We start from the raw sequence: 18317 nt of genomic DNA on the forward strand, positions 1-18317 counted from the left end.
ACAATAATCCGCAATGGGAAACCAGTTTTATGAATCTTAGGCAAGCCATAACATCGTGGAAGATTACCATTAGTGGAGTTCAATTTCCTATGTGTGGACTCATTAATTATGTCATTATCCCGCCAAGATTTAACAAGAGTATTAATTTTATTAGTTAATTTTCTAATTGGATCTTTTTTCAGCTTTATTTTTATTATCAATTTAATGTATGTCAATTACTTCTTATAATACTGTATAAATATTTTAGTTCACTTGATAAGGACCAAAACCTTGGTCGAAACGTCGTGATATATTATCAACAATAAATTTGCCAGTGTGGTCGATCTAACTTACTTCTTTTTTTTTTAAGTTAAGTTTTGGCTATTTGTAAAATGTCAACTGAGGGCAATCAAAAAAATCCACTTGAAGCCACTTTTTTCGTCGCTCTACATTTGTTGGAATTGTGACATTGGAAATTGACAGTGGAATTGAAAAAAGTAGAAATCCATTTTCACGTCTATTACTGCAGTTTAATGCAACGCAGCCAGGCATTTTGAAAGCACCATTAGAACTTTATGCGACGATGAAACGAAGACACGATGTGTTTATAATTTTTTTTTTTTTTATTGAGGTGTTAAACGTGCCGTCAACCGATTTTGTCTTATTCGGTTTGTGTTTATAACCTCGAGAATGTAAAGATTATTGACGTTTGACGTATACAAAATATACCTAACCTTTCATGCTAGTTCGAAGAAAAATGGCGGAACGAGAATACCTACTTTTCTAGTGCTCTAGTTCTATACATTCGAATGTCACACGAGCTGGGGTACTTACACTCCGCGACAATGATTCGTTCCGTGGCTCCTCTAGCGGGGCAAGGGGGACGCAGAGATATATCATGGCGTCATCAGCCGGCAGCGGCCAACTAGTCCTGATTTATCGACCTAATTATCGATCGCTACAAAATAATACTCTGGGTCGATAATGGACAGAGTTGGTAATACACGCGCGCGATTTAACTATACGAAAATAAATATATATATCATTAATATAAGGAAGCAGGAAAGGAATGAATGATACGTTAAAATACAATGTTTCTTAAAAATTTTTAAATGAAATTTCCGCACGAATGTTCCAACGTAAAATAAATTGTGGCTCTGAAAAGAACCGTTTTAATCAATGGTTTAGAAAAAAATTATTTAATAAATTCAGTCTACTATACTGTTCTAGCATTCAGTCTACTATTTTGTGCAAGAATAATGTGCACTGTTATCGTCCTGCACGTAAGATTCCATTGACGAATCGACATCGTGATAATCGTGTCGCTTTTGCGCTGCATCAATTAAACACCGCGTCACCGGAAGATTGGGATCGAACTATCTGGGTTGACGAGAAGGTATTTTGTTCGGCAGATGATCGACGTCTGTTTGTCTGGAAACCTGAAGGTCATCGATTAGATGAAAAGTATGTGCTTCCTTATGGGAAGAGTAGGCGCATTACTTGTGCTATGTGGGAGTGGATTAGTTCTCATTGTCCGGGAGAACTAGTCGAAGTGTCATCGCATATGAACGCCTTCGAATATCAAGCGACGCGGTAGCGTCGCGACGCCAAGTACATAAAAAACTGATAAAAAATTGGATCCGAGCCAAGTACATAAAAAACTGATAAAAAATTGGATCCGAGTCACTGTTCTCGACGCGGCGCTACCAAGTAGCTTATCCGGAATTTTACGTTAGATGACGTCACATAAACTTTCGATTGAAATATTTCAGAAACTAAAGCCGTAATTAAAAATCTAACGGCATTTTTCTGATATAATGTGAATACAAGCTTTCGATTGTGACCAGTTTGAATAAAATCGGTGCAGTCAATCCTGAGAAATGATAATCGCATGTCAGAATTGCGACATTTTTCATTTTCCTTCATAATAAGGTTCAGACTCATGAACGTATCTTCGCACGCACACATTCAAAGCGATTTTGTTTCTCAAGCTGCGTTCATACCGCGCATATATGTTTATTCGCTTTAGTGTGCAAAAATGCTTTAAGGCTCCGGAGTACTCACCGTGAAACTCTGAGTTGACGGTGGCGACATAAGAGAATGCGGTAGGAATAAGAACTATATGCAACGTCTTACCAGTGATCATATGGTAAGTCGTTACATACAGTTCTTTTATAATAATAGGTGCTTTCCATTTATATCAAAACTCAGATAAATCTCACTTCTGTCTTTCTTTAACATGAATGTTGAAGAAAAACAGAAGTGATATTTATCTGAGTTTTGATGTAAATGGAAAGCACCTAATGACAGAGATAATGATGATAATATATAGTTAGTAAATAAATTAACATTAAAAATTTTAAACCAAAAAAAACTCTTATATTTTCGAGCATCGAAGCTTATAATAAATATAATATTATATATCTTATATATATAATAATAATATATATGTAATTAATAATAATTATATATCTTATATAATACTACAATTTTCGTATTATATGTCATCTTGTTATAAAAAATAAATTTTTTTATTGCGCATTTTATCGCAAGTTGGAAAATAATTTTAATGAGACTTTTGTGATTAAAATGATACCAAACACAATATGAACCGGATAATTTTTAATTACATGAATATTTTTATTATTTATGTAATTAAAAATAATCCGATTTATGTCGTGTTTGGTGTCATTTTAATCGTAAAAATCTCATTACTCCATTACAATTATTTTCGGATCAATAAAATGCGAAATGTAAAAATTGTATTTTCTGCGGAAAGATGAAATATGATACGAAAGACTGGAGATAAAGGAAGGCTCGCGAACGAGACTTCGTAACTCTTTCATGTTGTTCATCTCGCTTACTCCTTACTTGGTCTCTCCCTCTCTTTCGACGACTCACTAGTCTCGCGAAGATCTTATCTTATCTATAATATAAACATTTTAGAAAATAAAAATTGAAACTTTTATTTCGCATTTTATCGGTTTGAAAATAATTTTAATGGATTAATGAGAATTTTCTGATTACAATGACATCAAACACGATATAAATCGGATGATTTTTAATTAATCAATAATCAAAATATTAATTATTTATGTAATTAAAATTATCCGATTCATATTGTGTTTGGTGTCATTTTAATCATAAAAATCTCATAAAAATTACTTTCAAAAAATGCGCAATAAAAAAATTGTATTTTTTATAGTAAGATGACATATAATACGAAAATTGTAGTATTTTCGACAATCTTACAACATCTTACCACAAATGTTTATTTATCTAAAAACATATTAATTTGTTTTTAGAGAAATAAATATTTTGTGGTAAAATTACATAAAAAATATAATTGAAAAAAACGAAAAAAATTGGAGAGACGGAAACCGAATCCTACTGGATAGTAGACCTCCTACTGTACATACGGATTGCAATCATATCTATCCATTAGAGAATTGATAATTTCAACTCTAACGGCAAGATATAAATGCACCCATATGTATATATGGGTAATTAGCACGATTCTATATTTTTTCATTTTAGATTTTCACTGAGCTCAACGCAGAATGCAAGTAGATAAGCGGAATTGCACATACATTTCATTTGACTATGGTTAACTGCGCCCAGCGCAGAATGCATTTTGATATTAATACTCACTGCGCCCAGCGCAGAATGCATTATTTTGACGGTAATCACTACGCCTAGCGCAGAATGCATTATTTTGACAGTAATCACTGCGCCCAGCGCAGAATGCATTATTTTGACAGTAATCACTGCGCCCAGCGCAGAATGCATTATTTTGACAGTAATCACTGCGCCCAGCGCAGAATGCATTGTCATATATTTATTCCTTTTTCTAAATCGCCAAATGCCGCTTGCTGCTTGTTCTTTAGTTTCTTCTTCTATTGCTACTCGCTTTAATTGCCAATCTCGTAGCATATGCATGTGTTGCGCTTTTCTTAATTCAATTTCGGCTGATGTTGCATCAGGTTTATCAGCCTGCGGCCCATAATCTTTGTTACCTATTGCACGTTTTACGTAACGTTGCGGTGTTGATCGTTTTCTCATGTCATGTGCACTTGTTTTTTTCTTATCTTCTAAATGCACTGCTATTTCCCCTGGTTTTGTTCCCAGAACATTACTTAAATGACTTATAGGCTTGCCAGTGTTAAATGTGACTGCTGCAGCATTACAACGCGTTTCATACGATCCTCTTAGACCATAATTAACTCTTTTTCCACCAGTACATTTTGCTATTACAGAGTTAAAAGTTTCTACTCTATTACTGTCTTTATTTTGTAATAAACTTTTGGCATTCCAACTTATATATTTTAATGCATTTTGAAGCTTTTCATATAGTCCACATCTTTTTAATTCTGGAATATAATTTTCTTCGTTTTCTTCGTTTTTGCGATCCATCGCAGAAATATCCTATTCTTGCACATCCATTATGTTCGCCAAAAACGTGATTTATTATATTATCCACGTCTATTTTGAGAGCTTTAATTTTTTCTTGCATTGTACTCTCCTCCTCCAAACGATATTCTACAGCTTTCGTTACAGCTGTTCTAATTCGAAGTATCCGATTACCAATTACATTTCTTAATTTGCCAAAACGTCCTTTTGTCTTTGCTATTTCCTTTATTTTTGATGCCAAGTTGCGCAATAAATGATTTCGACATTCTATTTTTTCTATAAAAACATTAGGATATGGATTTGCTTGTATAATTTTTTTATATACACCGCTATCTCCGTCTGCTATAAATGTGGAATAAATTAGTCCGCGCTTTTCTATGCTTCTCTTAAATCCTTCTACAATCGCTTCTGCTTCCATGCTTGTTGAACTACAATCTCTACCCCAATTTTTATAACATTTATGATTTAGGTTCTTTTTTAAGCTTCTCTGCTGTAACACAAACTGCACAATATTTATTTTTTACAGACATGTGCAGTACTTTGCTTGTTCGTGCACCAATTATTGTGCCTACACCTGATAAAGAATCATACCGTCCTGTTCTGTATGATCTTTTCATCCAGCTTCCGTCACCTTTTACTGCTATATGTGGTATTCCATTTATTATTTCATTGCGTTGTAATGCCAAATCACGTTCTTCATTCGCAGCAGCATTCATGCTTTCTTCTGCAATTTTTGCAAATGCTTCAGCAGCAGTTTCATGGGCCTTTTCATAAGTTTTTTTTGTCATGCACTTAATATTCATAGCAGCGCAACTTTCTTGTAACTGTGTATATCCTGTACCAGTTAGTATTGCGCCAGCCACTGCCCCTATATTTACATGTAGACTTTTGTCAGGGGGCGACTCACTCCAGACGAAGCTTTCAAAATTGCACATTCGGCATTTGAAAAAGAATTTATTTTTTAGTCCATACGCTCGGGCACCAATAAATATTAAGTCACGAAAACTACATTCTATTCCGTGACTATGGTTATCAAATTTTTCATGTAACTGTTCAAAAAGATAGACAAAATCTACGATACATTTTCCTGGCATACTCTTACTTTCTAGGCGGTATGCATCTATATTGTTATCTGTTATTAAAGTGTCACTTTCTTCAGTCTCGCTGTCCTCTAATATTTTTCCCAATTCATTATCACTTAATGTATGTGTCGTTATTTCCTTGTCTGTATCTATTTCGAGACCCATTGCAGCTAATTTGCCATGCATAATTCTATCATCGTGAAAAGTTAGCTCATCACTATCTAATGTGTCATTGTGCTCTTGTGTCAATTTTTCCTCATCTATATTTATTTCGATATCCATTGCAGCTAAATTATCATGCATAATTACATCATCCTGAAAAGTATGCTTATTTTGATCTACTTGCATTATTTCTTTATTTAATAAATTAATTCCTTTATTCAATATATCTATTTTTTTCAATTTTTCTTTTCTCCTACAAATTAATGAGATGAGTTAATGAGAATAATGCGCGAATGTCTCAAATATACTATAATTAAGTTAGTTTTCATTAAGTACTTTCCGAGTTATGAGGCTTCAAATCATTTCTTAATTTTACATAAACCATAAAATATCTTGTAAAATATTCATTTTTCGATTATCTTACCTTAATACTTTTATGTACAAAATAATGAGAGGAATCAATTAGTGTAAAGAAAACACACAGTTGTTTTTAAGAAAAAATATGTAATTTGCAATTCACAATTCCATAATTTTTCTTAAAAACAACTATGTGTTTTCTTTACACCAATTGATTCCTCTCATTATTTTGTACGTAAAAGTATTAAGATAAGATAATCGAAAAATGAATATTTTACAAGATATTTTACGGTTTATGTAAAATTAAGAAATTATTTCAAGCCTCATAACTCAAAAAGTACTTAACGAAAAGGTACTTAATTATAGTGTTTTGGAAAGCTCTCGAGATAAGCTACAAGAATATACAATGACAAATTGTAGGTTCCATTTAAGAAATTGAAGGTGACCTTCATGTGACCTTCAAATAACTCTTCAAGGTCAAACCAATGATACCATCTTATGGCCCCCTCGAAACCATAAAACTTTTGTCTGAAACATTTTTCTCTAAAATGCTTTGTTTCCGAAATAATTGCGTGCGTTAATTAAAATGGCTCACCCTGTATATATATATATATATATATATATATATATATATATATATATATAACATGTATTGTTTTCTTTTTAGATTATTTTCTTTTTTTTTGTTAGAGTATTCTTTAAATTAAAGTCCTGTAAATAAAACATTTAATAAACGACATGATTGAATTAGGAGATTGGAAAAAGAGCAGGGAAGAAAAGATGAAAGAAGAAAGGACGAGGAAGAAAATGAGATGAGTGCAGAAGAAGAGACGACTAATGAAGACGAAGATAAAGAAAATGAAAGAAAAGAGAAGGAAAAGAAGAAGAAAAGAGGAGGAACAAAATTAAAGGAAAGAAATAAAAAGTATGTTAAATTTTAAATATATACAAAAAGTTTTAAAATTATTTCTATTTTGTAAATTTAATTAAATTTTTTAATTGCTACGTTTTCTGTGTACATATAGTTATTACTCAACAAGAGTGAAAAGAGGAGGATGGAGAGGAGAATGGAGAGGAAACTGGAGAGGAGACAGTAGAGGAGACAGTAGAGGAGACTGGAGAGGAGGATGGAGAGGAAACTGGAGAGGAGACAGTACAGGAGACTGGAGAGGAGGATGGAGAGGTGGAAGATGGAGAGGAGGAAGAGGAGGATGGAGAGGAGGATGGAGAGGACGAGGACGCGTTGGGAGGATGGGTCACTCAGACTCTCGTCCTGGATCTGGGCCTGTCTTTATTTTTAATTACACACATTAAAATTATTAAAATATTAAAAAATATTAAAAAATATATATACATATAAAAAAAAGTTTTATTATAATAATATATATAATAATAATATTAATAAAATATCTTATTTCTCAGATTTATGAAGTCATAGATTTTAATATTAATTATTTTCATTATAATAAATAATATCTTTCCTCTCTCTCTTTCCTATATTCTTCCCTATTCCTATTTCTCTTGCTTGGCATTGTGCAAGGGCCTCATTATGTATAAATATTTCTACGTTACCTACATGGTATCGACATATTACCCACACGTTACCCACATGTCAAAATTCTCATGCAGCGCCTCACTGCTATAAATCGGTGAACTATAAGGCGTGAAAAATGGCCTTGTAAGCGAGAAATGACAGCCCAATTTACGTTGCGTCCCATTTCATAATTATTTGCTTTGTGCTAGTGTTGTGGTGTGCAATGTATTAAGGAAACTTATAAAAATGGACGGATACTAAGCTGTATAAGGAATAAACTTTAGAAAGTAACATTTTCCTCTCCTTTCGACAACTGTCAAATCGCGTGTTTTTTCGCATTTTCAAGGCTTCATTTCGGACTCAATTTACGGCTATTTATAAATTGTGAAAGGAAAGGATTAGTATCCGTCCATTTTTACAGGTGTGCTGAAGAGATTGGTAGTCTTATTTCATTCAAATATGTTTTTATTTAGATGTCAGTCGCAATATAAATCTGGGTGTCCTTTCTCGCTTATGACGTCACGATTTCAAGATGGCCGAGGTGACTACTCCGGAGCCTTAAGAAACAAAACCATTTATGTACATGTGTGTGCATACGTGTGATATGTGTATATGTGTGTGTATACGTGTGAGAGATTAATTTATCGCATAACAATTTTCAAAAACCTCTTGGGGGTAAAATCTAATCTATCTCGAAAACGGTATCACAAAAATATAAAAACTGTGCCGTTAGATAAAACTTCTAATTAGACTAATTTATCGTATTGTAATAATATTCAAAAACCCTTGGGAGTGAACTCTAATATCTAGAAAATGAAGCCTTGTAAAAATACGCGACTTACCTTTAGTAAAGATTTTTAAAAATGCGTATATATTTCTTGCAGAAATAATATAAATTTTTACAAAAAGGTGATGATATCTCTCTAGAAACAACCTTATAACGGTAAAATAAAATACGTCAAGTATATAAAAAAATATCTTTAAAAAATCTAACATATATTTTCTGTAGAAATAATATTTTTTACAAAAAGCAGTGAGATCCCCTAAAAAAACCTTATAAAGGTGTTTGAGAGAGCGCGAGAATAGACCGGGAAGTGAGCGCGGCACGAGAGAAAGAGAACGATAAGTCCCGATAGATATATATATCTATGTACAAAGTCTTTATTCTAATCCACAAATACACAATCTTAATATATTTACAGTCTTTTAATTAGCAGCGAAAGAAAGATCGAAAATTTCGAGCAAAATTTTAGAATCCGCAAGCAACGGCGAGAATCACTATATTCCGCGAGCAACGGAAAGAGCGTTTTTTAAATATTCGAGAACGAAATGAGCGCGTCGGAGACTTTTCGACAAAAGGCCCAGCGCTCTCTGATCGCGTCAATTTATACTCAAGCCCTTCTCGAAAGATCCAGATTTTTCAAGCACTCGACGGTTGCTGAGATAACGTTTAAAATTTAACGATCTAACATGCTTTGTTGTTATTAGATCTTTCGAGAAGGACGAGCGCTGTTTTTGGATTTGCGCGGACAAAGAGATATCTCGTTATCGGCTGCCAGGGGCGCCGAACGAATGGTCAGGCCCTCGACTCTCCTTTTTTGTCGAGCACAATTACGAGTCTTAATTAATTTTTTAATGCTCGATGCGTTTCGAACATCCCGCCCGCCTCGCCGAAAGCGTTTGGCGAAATTAGGTGACTTGAGCAGTGGATGCGCGGTATGCTCCTGCTGGCGGTCGAGAACGAGACGTATGCCGTTAGTTATGGTGACGGTTGCTAATAAATCGAAGCTAGACAAGGACAGATGATTGTTTACAGTGATTAACAAAAAAAATTAACAAAAGAAAGAAGAGAAGAGAAAAGAAAAAGAATAAAAATGATGTGGTCGCTATGGAGACGACGACCCTTCTACAAGGTCGTTGTCGCGTTGAGATAGTAGGACGAGCTTCGCAATCGGTCGAGTGAGCTCCGAGGTAGCGGACCGAACGGTTACGACGCGAGTTTGTCCATCCTCGCCTGGGTGGACTCGCACGATGCGCGCCAAAGGCCACCGTGTCGATGGAGTAATCTCATTGCGGATGAGACACAGTCGTCCGATTTTGTAGTCCTCACTCCTTTTCCACCACTTCAGACGATGGATGAGTCCATGCAGATATTCCTTTGCCCATCGATCCCAGAAATGGTCTCACATCTGCTGAAGGAGACGCCAGCGGGTTAGCCGATTGGAAGGTTGATCCACCAGAGACGGCTCCGGGATAGCTGTCAGCGCCGATCCCACAAGAAAGTGCCCTGGCGTTAAGGCTGCGAGGTCGTCTGGATCGTCTGAGAGAGCCTGTAATGGCCGGGAATTAAGACATGCTTCAATCTGAGCGAGGAGAGTACTCATCTCCTCGTATGTTAGCTTCGCGTCCCCCAACATCCGGCGCAGATGGTGTTTGACCGATTTGACGGCGGCTTCCCATATGCCGCCAAAGTGGGGTGCTGATGGTGGATTGAATTTCCACTGGATGCTCTCTGCCGCAAGCCGCTGCTCAATTGCACGTTGCTCCGGATTACTCGCCGTGAAGAGGGCTCTCAGTTGAGCGTCGGCCCCGACGAAGTTCGTGCCGCAGTCGCTGCGGATGGTGCTGCACATGCCACGCCGGGAGATGAATCGGCATAGCGCTGTTAGGAAGGCGTCCGCGGTGTAGTCTGAGACGGCCTCCAGATGCACGGCTCTCGTAGCCAGACAGACAAAGATGGCGATAAAGGCCTTGTTAGTCCGATGACCTCGCCCCTTGGTTGTTCGCAGAAGAATGGGTCCGGCATAATCTAACCCGGCATGAAGAAATGGTCTCGCCGGTGTTACCCGCTCTCGAGGAAGGTTGCCCATGATCTGTTGGGGAGTCGCCGCCCGCCATCGCGTGCACGTCACGCACTGGTGGATTCGCTGTTTGACGATAGCGCGGCCTCGAAGAATTCAATAACGTTGCCGCAACAGACCCAAGGTCAACTGAACCCCACCGTGAAGTGAGCGGAGATGGCAGGCGTCGATGACGAGTCGTGTAAGGTGAGAGTCGCTAGGCAGGATGATGGGGTGTCGCTCGTCATAGGCCAGCAGCGCATGCTTCAGGCGTCCACCCACACGGAGTAGACCTTCAGAATCTACAAAAGCAGTAAAACGAATAAGTGGACTGGATTTTGGCAGGCTTCGACTCTGTCGTAGAGCTGTTAATTCCAGCTTAAATTTTCCGGCTTGCGCCAACCGGATCCATAACAGTCGCGTGGCATCGAGCTCGGTCGTGGATAGAGCTGCTCCATAGGCAGCATTAAGATCGGTGGCTGACTGGCTCTCGATTTTACGTCGGGGAAGCCAACGTCGACACCAAGCTGTCACGCGCAGCAGCCTGTTAAGAGAGGAGAATCGCAGCAGTTCCTCAGGTTCTTTCACGGGCGGCTCAGATACTTCGCTTGCGTGGACCTTGACTCGTGCTTCTGGTAGAGCCTCCTCGGTATTCGTAACGGCGGCCTTTGGCCAAGAGTGAGCATCCGCCTTGAGCCACGAAGGGCCTTGCCATCAGAGCTGGTGGTCAACAAGGTGACTTGGTGACAGACCGCGGGAAGCGCAGTCCGCAGGTTCTCCCGGCCGGGAACATGGTGCCATCGCGCGTCTGGACAGGTAACCTGGATTTCGGCTACCCTGTTGGCTACGTATGTCTTCCATCTAGCAGGATGGCCCCTTATCCATCCAAGAGCCACTGTGGAATCCGACCAGAGATGCACGGGGGCCTGTGGAAGTTCGAGCACAGTTCGCAGGCGAGAGACTAGCCTGACCATGAGTGTCGCTGCACAGAGCTCGAGGCGAGGTAATGATACCTGTTTGACTGGGGCAACCTTCGTTTTTGCAGCGAGCAAGGCCGTAGCCCAAGACTTCTCGCTCTTTATTCGTAGGTAGACTGCAGCGGCGTAGGCGCTCTCGGAGGCGTCAGCAAATCCATGCACCTCGATCTCGGTGTTCGCCGTGTGATAACCCATCCACCGGGGAATTCGTATTTGCTCTAACAGCGGGAGTTCCGTCTGATAGTTGTGCCACGTCCTGGCCAAGATGTCATCGAGAGGGTCGTCCCATCCAAGGCCCTGGAGCCAGATCTGTTGAAGAGCAATTTTTGCTCTCACGACCGCAGGAGCCAGCCATCCGAGCGGGTCGAAGAGGCTTGACGTTAGAGAGAGAGCGGAGCGCTTCGTTATCCGCGTCACGGATATGTGCCTCGTCGCAAACGAGAAGCAATCAGTGGCTGGATGCCACTGGAGTCCGAGCGTCGCGTGGGTTTCATGTGGCCGCCACGCGCGAATTTCTTGCCTCATGGGATGTTCGACGGGGATGTCAGCCAAGAGCGTGGGATCGTTCGTTGACCATTTCCGTAGCGGGAAACCGCCCGCCATGCAGAGATCAATTAGCTGCCGTTGCAATGCCAACGCTTCTTCCTTGGTATCTGCGCCCGTGAGTACGTCGTCCATGTAGACGTCACGGCGGATGATAGCGGCGCCGCAGGGATATCGCTCCTCTTGATCATCCGCGAGTTGGCGGAGAGTGCGCATGGCTAAAAATGAAGCACACGCGAGTCCGTAAGTAACTGTATTAAGTTGATACTCACGAACTTTGTCGACCTCCTTGTAACGCCATAAAATCCTTCGCGGTCTTCAGGATGGATTAGTATCTGACGATACATTTTTTCCACATCCGTTGCCAGGGCGTAGCAATGACGACGCCACTTTGCCAGAATGTCGGCGAGCTGCGGCAGCAAGTTTGGCCCCACCAGGAGGTGTTGATTTAAAGAGGTTCCGGACGATACGGTTGAGGAGCCATTAAATACGACGCGCAGCTTGGTTGTGGAGCTAGCTTCGCGCATGACGCCGTAATGCGGCAAGTAGCTGATTCGAGAGAAAGATAGGGATGTATGTGGGAGGAGGTCTGACGTGTCTTTACGCCCATTTGATCAACGAGCGACAGAATCCATCCATGGCAACGGCATTGACGCATATCCTGTGGAGAGAGCATTCACACATTTTTCAACCTAACGAATAATTGCTAGAAAACAATATTCGCAGACTAGAAAAATATGTGAGGCGCAAGTGGCTGGATCGGGAATCGAACCCGAGTCTTTCGCTTTCCGGGCAACTGCTCTAGACCACTGAGCTATCCAGACCTCACACCTAATGCTGCTTTTTAACACAGTGATATGCGACTCCAGAGCGATGTTGGTATCTTGCTCGATGGATGCAATACCGATTGCCATGGAGGATCCTTGAAAAGGTCGCTCGCTGACCAAATAAGTGCCGGTGGAGGTATTCGCGTACATGCTGGCTTCCGACTGGCCTTCCGTATAAAACGGCACCGACGAGCACAACGCCGTAGAGTGACCACATCCCCCAAGATGTGGGATCGACGATTTGACGTCGGAGGGTCAGCCAGGCTCATGTGTCCTAAATCCTCGTACTGCCTCATGAAGTCTTTGTACAAGTCTTGCAGATGAGGCTCCCGAACGAACCTCTTTTCCATGCTCGCCAAGACTCGCTGAGCGGATTGGTGCGTGGCTGCGAGATCCGGCAGTGGCTCGAGTACCGGAAGGCGAACCATGTATTGACCTTCCGGAGTACGAGTATATGTTCGGCGAAAGAATTCTTCGCACTTTCGATCCTCAAGGCTATGAGACGAATCCTGGACGGGAAGCTCCTCCTGCTGCCAGAACTGACGGACGAGAACCGACAGATCTTCCTCGGTGGTGCACGCGTTAGCGATAGTGCGGCGCGATGCCGTCGGAGAGCTGACGCAGCCGGAGAGAATCCATCCCAATGAGGTCTTCTGCGCCACAGGTTGATGAGGTTCACCCTTGCGAACGCCTTCCTGAAGAATGGCTGCATAAACGTCCGCGCTCAACAGAATGTCCACCGGGTCTGCCGTTAGGAAGCCTGGATCCGCCAGGTCCAGTCCGTCAAGATATTTCCAAGCATTTGAGTCGGCCTTGATCCCACCGTCATACACTGTTAGCCGAGGAAATACTAGTGCCGAGACCCTCACCGTTAGTCCACCTCCTAAAGATGATAGATTGAGGGCTACTCGGCCGCGGGCACACCCCGTTTGCTTTCCGCCTACTCCGAACACTGCGACGGATGTGGGTGTTCGAGCGAGTCTCAGGCGCTGCACCAATGCCTCGGAGATGAGCGAGGACTCTGAGCCCTGGTCTACTAGTGCGCGAGCGACGTGCGTAACTCCGTACCGATCCGTTACGCGAACGCGTGCGGTCGCGAGCAAGACGGCGACGGGAACGTTCGGCGAATTACGCGTAGTGTGCGATGTCTTTAAGATCGCGGATGCGTTGCACGCGTCGTGCAGTGTAGTGTGGTGCCTCTCGCCACAAGCTGAGCAAGCCTTCTTCGATGCACATTCGCTGACTTTGTGCTTGCCAAGACAGTTCAAGCACAAGTTGGCAGTTTCCACCAGCTGTTTCTTCTCGGCCGCGGTTTTCGACTTATACCCGTCGCAGAACATTATGTAGTGATCTTGCTGGCAGACGGAACAACGACCACGCTTATACTCTGATTTTCGCGCGTGTTGTACGCGCGCGGATCGATTGGAACAAGCGCTCGATTTGGAAGAAGCGGGCTCCGGCGTAGCCTTCGAGGGCTGAAGGGCCTCGAGAGTTTGCAATCTTTCTTCAAGAAACGATCTCAACGTGGAGTATGACGGCGGCTCCGTCGTACCCTTGACCGAATGCTCCCATTCACGCCGCGATCGGGGATCGAGTTTTTCAGTCACCGAGTAGATGAAATAGTCTTCGCTGCTTGTAATCGGTCAACCAATGCTCTCGAGTGAGCTGACCGTATTGATAACGCCGTGCAATAATTTGCGCAATTCAGAAGCGGACTCACCCTTCAGGACCGGAAGCGACGAGAAGCGAGAGAGATACGAACGAACCAGGAGGCGTTTGTTCTCGTAATGATGAGTTAGCTTTGTCCAGGCTCGGGTGAAGTTCTCGCCGGTGACTGGTAGATCTCCTACCAATAAAGCTGCTTCTCTCTTCAGGCACGTCCTCAGGTAGTGCAGCTTTTCTACCTGCGAGATAGCGGTGCCCTGGCCGATGATGGAGTTGAAGAGGTCCCGGAAGGAGGGCCAGTCCTGGTAGAGCCCAGAAAACGGTGGCAGCTGTATTCGTGAAAGAGTAGTGCGAGGAGCCTGAGATGACGGCTCTCGCGTCATCTAGCAGCTTCCTTTTCCTCGGTCTTGAGGCTACGTAGAAGGTCTAGCAGCATACCTTTATTACTGAGGTAGACCTCCTCAGCCAGAGCAGGTATGTCGAGCCTTAAGTACTCCGAATCTGCGATTTGGTCTAAGTAGTTCAAGAGCTCGTCGTTGTGTGTGTCGAATTTGGACCAAAACTTTTCCAAGGACTGCAAGCGCGCCTCCACGGCGTCCACCGTGATTTTGGCAGCGCCCAGCTTCATTAGATTATCATGAGTGCGGGCGATTTTGCCGTAGAGATCTGTTGCGGCGGTAATTAGTAATTCAGCTTTACGACTCATGATTCCTCTCTTCTTTGGCAGCCACTGTCCGGAATAGCACGGAAGGTCACTGAAAGGGCACGGTCACTCACTTCACTGCACGGCACCGGACAAGCGATCCGGCTCGAAGGACCAGCAAATGTTTGAGAGAGCGCGAGAATAGACCGGGAAGTGAGCGCGGCACGAGAGAAAGAGAACGATAAGTCCCGATAGATATATATATCTATGTACAAAGTCTTTATTCTAATCCACAAATACACAATCTTAATATATTTACAGTCTTTTAATTAGCAGCGAAAGAAAGATCGAAAATTTCGAGCAAAATTTTAGAATCCGCAAGCAACGGCGAGAATCACTATATTCCGCGAGCAACGGAAAGAGCGTTTTTTAAATATTCGAGAACGAAATGAGCGCGTCGGAGACTTTTCGACAAAAGGCCCAGCGCTCTCTGATCGCGTCAATTTATACTCAAGCCCTTCTCGAAAGATCCAGATTTTTCAAGCACTCGACGGTTGCTGAGATAACGTTTAAAATTTAACGATCTAACATGCTTTGTTGTTATTAGATCTTTCGAGAAGGATGAGCGCTGTTTTTGGATTTGCGCGGACAAAGAGATATCTCGTTATCGGCTGCCAGAGGCGCCGAACGAATGGTCGGGCCCTTGACTCTCCTTTTTTGTCGAGCACAATTACGAGTCTTAATTAATTTTTTAATGCTCGATGCGTTTCGAACAAAAGGTAAAAAAATACGCCAAGTACATAAAAAAAATCAAAAAATCTAAAAGAGTGATAAAAATAAAATATTTAAAAACCGATATGAGATCAATACTATTAGCCAAGTACAATAAATTATGTGATATTAATTCGTAATCGATACTAAATGAGTTAAGATTACTTTAATTCCTAAAGTATTTTTTATATGATGTATATAATTTAAAAAAGTTTTACACAAATTCTAAATCGCATAAATGACCTTCAGGTCGAAATAAGATATGAAAACTTGGCGTGCCCCCCCTCCCGCTCCGTCGTTTACATATCTTGAATAAAATAAAAAATTTGATTATACAATATACATATATACAATATATATTTCTTAATCCTTTCATTTAGCAAGTACAATTTACATTTTTATAAAATAAGCTTTAGACTACGAATGTGCAACAGGCAGCCTGTGGGTCAGAAACGACCTACGAAGCTTTTCAATCCGACTTACAACAATTAAACTTTACTTGCAGAGAAAATAAAAAAACTCATAAAAAAAGAGATTTCACTTTGCCTAATCTCTATGTGATGATTTCCAGATAATACAGAGGAGACGAGATATATAAGTTCGAAATTTAGCTACGCGCGTGCGCGGTCCGTAGTGTAATTTTAAATTTTACATTGGGCCCATCAAAAATCTAGCCCAGGAAAAATCTAGCTTTTTCCTGTTTTAAACTATATGATTTAAATACGGGGTGTTATGAGTGTACGGGGTAGCTAAATTATATCGTACAACTGTATATAAGTTCTTGAGTTCTTGAGTTTGAAATATGTATATATATATATATATATATATAGGAAAATAGAAATAGAAAATAACGAAACAACGGAGTAGAGAGAGACAAGAAGAAAAGAAATAAAACAAAACCATAGTTATTGAGTCTATTTGTCTAAAGCGGCGTCTACAATGAGATTTTAAGGAGACTTAAGGCGTAAGACTTAAAAAATTGACCAATCACAGTCAAGAATTAAGAGAATACTCGACTGTGATTGGTCAATTTCTTAAGTCTTACGCCTTAAGTCTCCTTAAAATCTCATTGTAGACGACGCTTAATACGTAATCGTCTAGATTCTTTGGCATTTTACGACTTCTTTTCGGTCTTGTAAGTATTTGTGACTCTTTTACGTCTTCTTTTATTGAATTATTCTCATGGTCGCTGAGGCTGTGTTCTTTTCGCTGATGGATTCTTTCTTTACTCTGAGGTTCCTTTATGCTATTGGTCTCCTTTATTTTGTTGCGTTCTTCTTGGGTCTGCGTACATATGTTATCTACTGCTGTATCCTTCGTCGAATTTGAGCTTGGGTTGGAAGAGTGTGTGCTTTCCTGATTGGGTTTATTTAATGAATCAGTTGTGGTCTCTCTCTGATTCCCATTGCCGAACGGTTGAATATGAACAAGATTTCTTCGATATTTGGCGCCGTCCACTTCTACGATGTAATCTCTTTTGTTTAATTTCTCTTCTATTATTCCTTTGTCCCAGTTGTTATTTCTATCGGGATGTATTTGTACTGCTACTGGTTGTCCTATTTCTAGCTCAGGTAGAATTCTTGATTTTGCATCATAGTAGAGTTTGTTCCTCCTCCTATTCAACTCTATTCTTGTAGGTACGTCATTCATGACTTTAGGTAGAAGACTGCTGACTGAGTTAGGTATTCCTGAACGAGTTCTTCTTGAGTAGAGTCGTTATACGGGGCTTGATCTTATTTTATTAGACGTGTTTCTCCAGTGTAATAACATATACCACAGATCTTGTCCGCTTCGATCTGCCTTCTTTACTAGCTTTTTTGCGATTTTTACGGCTGCTTCTGATTTTCTGTTTCCTTGTTGATGCTTTGGAGCTGATGTAACTAACTCGAAGCCCCATTCTTGTCCCAGATTCCGCATTAGCCTGTTTTCAAAATTTGTGCCGTTGTCGCTGCATACTCTGGATGGTATACCGTGTCTGCTGAGTTTTCTTACAGGTATGTACCAATGTTTCCGCTGACATGTCGGGCAAGATATCTAGTTCGAAGAAGTCTGAATAGTGGTCAACTGTGATAAGGAACTTTCTTTTTTTTTCTTTATATTCTGCGAAGAATACGTCCATCGAAATGTATTGGAACGGAAAGTGCGGAATCTCGTGCGATTGCATAGGTGGATTCTGCTGTGAGTCTCTGAATTCCATGCAGACTTCGCAGTTTTGTACTTTTTGCTTAATTTGTTCTGACATGCCTGGCCAGAATATCGTTTCTCTAGCCAGATTGAGCGTGGCTTCCACGCCTGTATGTGCAATGTGTGCTTTGTCTATCATGGTTTTTCTTAGCTCAAACGGTATTAGAATTTGATCATTTCTGAAAATAAGACCAGCTTGCGTTGATAATTTATCCTTGTACTTAAAGTAAATTTTGCAGTCTTTGTACATTTCTTGAACGTACCTGGACCAGCCTGTTGTAATATATGAGACTAGTCGTTGCATTGTACTGTCTCTCCTTGTCGCCTCTTTAATCTGGTTGAT

The 18317-nt window shown here is 40.9% G+C and overlaps 2 protein-coding genes, 1 long non-coding RNA gene and 1 pseudogene across 3 annotated transcripts; 1 reads left to right on the forward strand and 3 right to left on the reverse strand.

Annotated features, from left to right (window-relative positions):
- Window positions 1–3507: 3507 nt before the first annotated feature.
- Window positions 3508–5006, reverse strand: LOC145976641 (uncharacterized; annotated as a pseudogene).
- Window positions 5007–6696: 1690 nt separating this feature from the next.
- On the forward strand, window positions 6697–7411 carry LOC145977167 (uncharacterized). The gene is made up of 2 exons (XR_014440447.1): window positions 6697–6915; window positions 7016–7411. It is a non-coding gene; the product is annotated as an uncharacterized LOC145977167 (long non-coding RNA).
- A 2296-nt stretch (window positions 7412–9707) lies between these two features.
- LOC145976642 (uncharacterized) lies at window positions 9708–10394 on the reverse strand. Its single transcript, XM_083107872.1, has one exon. The coding sequence runs from the start codon at window positions 10392–10394 to the stop codon at window positions 9708–9710; it is 687 nt and encodes a 228-aa protein (XP_082963998.1).
- Window positions 10395–10481: 87 nt separating this feature from the next.
- On the reverse strand, window positions 10482–15082 carry LOC145976643 (uncharacterized). Its single transcript, XM_083107873.1, has 6 exons — window positions 14815–15082; window positions 14432–14705; window positions 13000–14340; window positions 12153–12433; window positions 10968–12102; window positions 10482–10908 (listed from the first exon to the last, which is right to left on the reverse strand). The coding sequence occupies exons 1-6, from the start codon at window positions 15080–15082 to the stop codon at window positions 10482–10484; spliced, it is 3726 nt and encodes a 1241-aa protein (XP_082963999.1).
- Between the last annotated feature and the right edge of the window lie 3235 nt (window positions 15083–18317).

Source organism: Camponotus vicinus, unplaced genomic scaffold (assembly GCF_025532165.1).
Source record: "Camponotus vicinus isolate PSW18456_S1 unplaced genomic scaffold, iyCamVici1.0 SCAF_9, whole genome shotgun sequence".
Taxonomy (NCBI): domain Eukaryota; kingdom Metazoa; phylum Arthropoda; class Insecta; order Hymenoptera; family Formicidae; genus Camponotus; species Camponotus vicinus.

Excerpts from the sequence above, each read along its gene's own strand:
- LOC145976642 (XM_083107872.1), bottom strand. The coding sequence starts at position 10,394 with ATGGGCAACCTTCCTCGAGAGCGGGTAACACCGGCGAGACCATTTCTT.
- LOC145976643 (XM_083107873.1), bottom strand. The coding sequence starts at position 15,082 with ATGAGTCGTAAAGCTGAATTACTAATTACCGCCGCAACAGATCTCTAC. Across the intron at positions 12,434-12,999 it reads TACAAAGACTTCATGAGGCA|CTACTTGCCGCATTACGGCG; the intron begins GTACGAGGATTT and ends CTCTCGAATCAG. Across the intron at positions 12,103-12,152 it reads GAGGTCGACAAAGTTCGTGA|CCATGCGCACTCTCCGCCAA; the intron begins GTATCAACTTAA and ends CTTCATTTTTAG.